Source organism: Haliotis cracherodii, unplaced genomic scaffold, assembly GCF_022045235.1.
Source record: "Haliotis cracherodii isolate W230 unplaced genomic scaffold, xgHalCrac1.p SCAF_11, whole genome shotgun sequence".
In the NCBI taxonomy this organism is placed as follows: domain Eukaryota; kingdom Metazoa; phylum Mollusca; class Gastropoda; order Lepetellida; family Haliotidae; genus Haliotis; species Haliotis cracherodii.
In genome coordinates, this window is record NW_027266266.1 from 36,265,613 (window position 1) to 36,271,612 (window position 6,000).

Sequence of the window (6,000 nt, forward strand, 5' to 3'; positions counted from 1 at the left end):
TGTCAGATCATGTCATGTTATTTGTCCAAATGAAAACAGGCTCGTAGTTACTGAAATGGATATTAATATCGTTACAATTTGAATTTGCTAGAGAACACAAAGGACCCTTATCATAAGTCGTGATCATCGTGATCACATACCACCACACCGATCCACGTGTCGCCTGACAAGGTCATCCATCATTCTGAGGGCAAATCACAACACACGATTTAACACAGATACCAGCAGATGGATTACTATGTACCAAGCGACAACAACTATTCCGAGCATTATTGATCCTCTCGGTTTACTTATTTGTATTTACATACGTAATCATTATTTGTCTCAACAATTATACCTTAGGTAAGCGTGTTTACAGACGGTGACACATCGATTACATTGATAGATTACTCAATTAACAAGTCTCCCAGAGGCGCTCTGACCCGACGATATTCTATACCAGGGTCCTCTCCGTGAGGAGTGATACGCCACATTCGGTCTGACAGCAGCATTAATTCTCTGGCTGCAAGATTGAATCGTCTCCTGACAACTCAAATATTTATCAGAATTTAATTTCATTTGGTCGTATTAATACGCAAACACCACTTTATCAGAGAGAAATGATTTTCTCTATGACAAAGATGGGAGTATTCGTTCCAGTCAACATGGGAAATCTGAAACCGGTTTGGTGTGAATCTCAGATCAAATCAGGTTGATTCAGATTACAGTGTGGCATTTTAGAAAACATGGAGCTTTTAGCGAGTAAATTGGAGTAAACAAAGAGTGACATATCAAGGGAGGAACCCTTTCATCTCCTGGGAATTGGCTGTGAATAATGACTTACATCCAAAGACATCGTATTAATATATAGATAAATAGAACTGTTCTTGCGTTCCCTCCCAGAGAAGTCGAGGCGTGCCTTCTTGTGTGCGGAATATTTCAGGTTTGTGTACAAAACATTTTAAGAAATACTGACCTAGTGACCCACATGGGCATTGTTAGAATTAAGCTGCTAATGGAAATGTTTATTCTTTAAATTTAAACGCCAGTTTTAGGGATATATGTCAATATGTTGCATACAAAACATGGAAGCGCCGATATGCATACGAATAATTTCAGTGGCAACGGCACTGGTTCAGGCGTTCTTGAAATAAGCGAGCGTTTTCTTCTTGCCAACGTCTGGACTTGTTCAGAGTTGGTCTTGTACATTTAGAACTGAAGAGATGGTGACATAATCTCCAGGAAGACATATATGTCCCTTGTTACCCTTTCTGCAGGAGTCCTTGTTGAGTGAGTGAGTGAGTGAGTGAGTGAGTTGAGTTTAACGCCGTTCTTAACAGTATACCAGTTGTATTACGGCATGTCAGCTTAATGGGAGAAAACGACGACGTGAGGCATGTCTCAGACGTTTACCACTTCGGTGAAACCCTGGAGCACGTGATTGATGCTGACAAACCTAGAAACATAATCGGGGCGACACGGGAATCGAACCCACAATCATAGCCTTCTGGTGCGCTCATGGGACCTTGTGAAGGCAGTATTGTTTAGTTGACCGCCTCAATGCGAGTTGGGTGTAAATGTATACCAGAAGTTGAAGCAGGATCACGAGAGGTACATGGGGTTTTATGCATCCGGAGGCGCGTGGTGTAAAACATAACGAGGAACGCATGAAACCTCATGTACCCCGAGTGATCCTGCTACAACGAATTTATCTCACCGACATGTTTGAATATGACGTTGTAAGAGAATTAAAACATTTTCAAAATTGATAGAAAACAGCTGCTCGATTGTGATAGCGTGTGCTATGTCACCACGAGCCGAAGGTTTTATGCGTAGGGCGTTAGGTTTTATACCTAGAACTCAAAGGGGGACGCATAAAACCTGAGTGATCCTGCTGCAACGAATTTATCTCACCGACATGTTTAAATATGACATTGTAAGAGTATTAAAACATATTCAAAACTGTACACAGCTGTTCGATTGAGCGGAGGTTAGCTTGTGCCATGTCACGTGACTTTCATTGGCTCAGAAAAAGCGCGAGTCTCTTTTCTTCGAAGCGGGGAATGAAAGATCTATTCTCCCTCTCAGAAATCCACGTGCAGCCTCTTTTGCTCGTGGCAGGGTATCATCAACTGAGAATTTATTTCCCTTTAAGGCGGGATACATAGTGTTTGATCAAGATCACGTGGACCAATGATGTTATAATGGAGATAGGAAAATGCAGTTTGATATGTCTGCCGCAGCAATTTACTCTACGCCCCGACCCTTCTTGTGTGAAGTTATTGAAAAGCTATATAGTTGTATACATCAGCCGTGTGCAACTTCACAATCATGTATGTCAAATAACATTTCTCAAGCCAAAGCAAACATGAATGTCGACGATGTATCGTGGAGTCACACAATAAAACTGATCCCCAATACTTGAGATCCCTTTATATGTGACCTGATCATAACTACCAGATGGAGGCCAATTGCGTGTCAACTGGACTCGATGATGCACAAGGCTTTTGTATTTCTCGACTCGATACTTTGAACAACAGCTTCATGTCAAATTTTGGAACATCACCTGACACATTACCGCAAAGGATCGCCGACTTCTGGGAAATATATTCTGTTAAGTTTGAAACATTGTCTTTCAACTTTCAAAGCCTTTTAGTTTCTAAGGATCCTTTTTTAAGCAAATGTACAAATAATATGAGTACTCACGTTGTTGTCTCATCCCTTTAGCCGAAAAATAGATAAACGGACGAACGTCTATCATAGCTCACTTGGTTCTTCGTCCTTGTGAATTAATTGAGCCTCATGTTTAAATGATTATTTCAACTGAAATCTTAATAATATGCTTGGACATTTTGGTTCATTCCATGTTTATGTGAGTCTGGCACTCAGTAATAATGAAAACTTTTTCCTCTTTTACGAGGTTGTGGGGGTTGTGCAGAGTTGCGTCCCTTCTGCACGCCAGAAACCTATGATTGTGGGGTCGATTCACGGTTCGCCCAGATTTTGTTTCTGGGTTTGTCAGCACCATACCCGGGCTTGTGGGTAAGATCTGCAGCACTAAGACTTTCCTTCCACACTGAGCTCACACGCCGTGATAAAACTTACATACTGTTGAAAACGTCGTTGGACCCACAGAAAAGACAGTTGATACATACACGTTCATAAAAAAACCTTCTTTCTGTTTTTCAGGTTACGGACATCTGACACCTCGTACTTTCTGGGGTCGCCTGGCAACGATACTATATGCCCTGGTGGGAATACCCCTTACTCTTCTCTGCCTCACCAACATTGGCTCCTTCCTGGCAAAGTGTTTTCGGTTCTTTTGGAAAAAGATCCCACGATGCAAATGCGCAAGAAAAAATCCCCAGCCCGGAAGAATCCTACATCTAGAGTCCGACCGGAGCAGAACAAGCTATACGTACGGAAATGAAGGAGCAGTAGATAGTGTTGTGGAATGCCCATCCGAAAACAACAACACTGTTGTGCGAATACCAATTTTCGTGTGTCTTCTGCTCCTAGCGGGGTATATTTTCCTTGGAGCCATGTTGTTCACTCTGTGGGAACCAGAGTGGAATTATTTGGAGGGTTCGTATTTCTGTTTTATAACACTGAGTACAATTGGGTTTGGGGATTACGTGCCCGGCTATCGTCACGACTCTTGGCACAACCAAGCTAAACGTATCTCGTGCACCTTGTACCTTCTGTTCGGACTGGCTTTGATATCAATGTGCTTCGACCTAATGCAATCTGAAGTTAGGGAAATATTCAAAAGCTTAGGCAGAACAATGGGGATATCTAAATCTGGCCCCGATAGGGTTTGAAAATACCAGATCTGTACTTACTTTTGGACTGGGACCACAGACCGAAGGATTTGGATTGTACATGAGAAGAATTGTAGAGATAACTGTTCAGAATGTTCTGAGAAGCAAGGCTCAACATCTATCTGGTATGTAAACCTGGGTGAATAAAGATCACAGCAATAATCGATCAAGGAATTAAATGCAAATCGTAAGGACCCACATTCAAGAGCATTACTCATAATCTACGATAAGGTCACATCACTAATCTGCAATGTCATTTGTCCACCTTGGGGGTGACAGGCAATTTTGAGGATTAATGAAATAATTATGAACGATTAAGGGAAATGTATATTTGACTAATTGTTGTGCCGCTTCTACACCTACACACCGCCTTCGTGACTTGTAACCACAGTGCATTATTTGAGATATTTCAGACTTATTTTGAAACAACTGTATTAATTTGTTTTATGTTTGTCAGTTACATGTGCCTGAAATTACAGCTCACAGTTGGAACGTCGGATCTCAGAATTAGGTTTTTGATTTTATGAAAACTTAATGAAATTCTGTAAAGAAATTGGTGATATTTCTTAAATCAAAAAATGCTCATTTAGAAGATTTTACCTCCTTTGCCTTTTTAGCTTTTGTGTGAAACTGTATGTGACCAATGGCCTTGAATACAATAAGCAGAACACGATTCTGATATCTTATTTTGAGTCATAAAATACTGCTCAGGTGACGAAAAACCACACCATGCCAGCAGAACCTCAGATATATCCATAATTAACTCTCTTCAGTGAGGATTTCGTAATTCCATACAGCCGTGCTGAAGTCGAAACTCCAAAAAGTTGCGAGGTAAAAGTTCCAAGTTGATTTCATTACTTATTTACCTTTTATGTGATATGGGAATAATCTGATACGGTGTCACGTCCTTAAGGGAGATAGCTGTCTTTACAACGCTTAGTCCATTACATTGTAGTTTTGCTCAGGGTAAGAGACCCGACACCATGTGTAGATATTGGCAATGTTTCACTTACGACACTAGGTGGGTATGGTCAGTGCTCCATAAAACATACTATAATGGCAACGTGTTTTGTGTATACGTAATATTTGAAAGAGCAAAGAACATAAGCAATAGCAATAGAAATGCAAAATTAATTCCATACTATTAAGATGAAACTGATGTGAGTTCGCAAACGAGCCAGTTCGACTGGCTACCCCTTTCTATACCAGCTGCCTTTGTCTTTCCACGGGGAAACAAGTATGCCTTAATGTATGACTGCCTGTTTATCAGCTTCATATGCAGTCATATGTTTCCATGCAACGTCCACAAGCAGCAATGCAATGGGACATTTTCACGAATAACCTCATTTATCATATAATGGGTAGGTTTCTCGGCAGGATAAAGCCAACGGATAAAAACGGTATCCGTTGGGGTCATATGCGGATAGAGATGCAAATATCAAAGGTCAAGTAGGGACTACTTTCAGTGTTTATAAACAAACATGGATTCGCACTTGTCATTCGGCGATCGAGTCAGAATTAACCATCGTGAATCTGGATAAACTACAGGGATAATTGATACAATTATTAAAGAAAACAGTCTTATATACTGAAAGTCAGTGTCGAAGGAATTTTATAAGTTTGGGCAACTTTGGAGATATAAATTTCGAAACAATTTTGCGAGGGCACTAGGCCTAGCCAAGCGGGATCAGAAGCCATATCTGTGCTTGTAGACCTCTGCGGCTTGAAACCTTTTCCACAAATAAAAATAGTTGGGTTTAGGCGAAATATGTATGAATTGTTACCTTGTTTCGTTTTGGCGCTGTGTATACATCTGACTATACTTCTTAACGTTATGACAGAACAGGCCGACTGTGAACAATCACTGGCCGTGATGTCTCATAGACTAGGGTTAGAGTAGCTTCCCTTTGACAAAGGGCAGTTACTCTAGCGGACAGACCGATGGATTGTCGCGAAAGGCAAGTTAAAACAATTGTTGTTTTGCGTATATGTTGCTTCGCCACTGTATAAGAAACAGATTTCAGTTTGAACTATATTGGCTACTGTCACTGTCCGACTGACACATCACCTACCCTGTGACGTAATAAATATTAATGCGCGCATTCCAGGAAAACTCGCAATGTTTAGGTAATGTTTGTGAGTGAGGGGAAGCGATTTTCAAGCACAGAATTGAAGAATGACATTATATGATAAAGAGGTT

At 40.8% G+C, this 6,000-nt stretch overlaps 1 protein-coding gene across 3 annotated transcripts in view; it reads left to right on the forward strand.

Annotated features, from left to right (window-relative positions):
• Positions 1-6,000, forward strand: part of LOC139456449 (TWiK family of potassium channels protein 18-like) — a 43,391-nt gene extending 37,391 nt beyond the window's left edge. For all 3 annotated transcript variants that reach the window (XM_071238161.1, XM_071238160.1, XM_071238162.1), the window contains exon 3: positions 3,169-6,000. In XM_071238161.1, the coding sequence (XP_071094262.1) occupies positions 3,169-3,800 (632 nt within the window). In that variant the 3' untranslated portion in view covers positions 3,801-6,000. The remainder of the gene's footprint in view (positions 1-3,168) is intronic.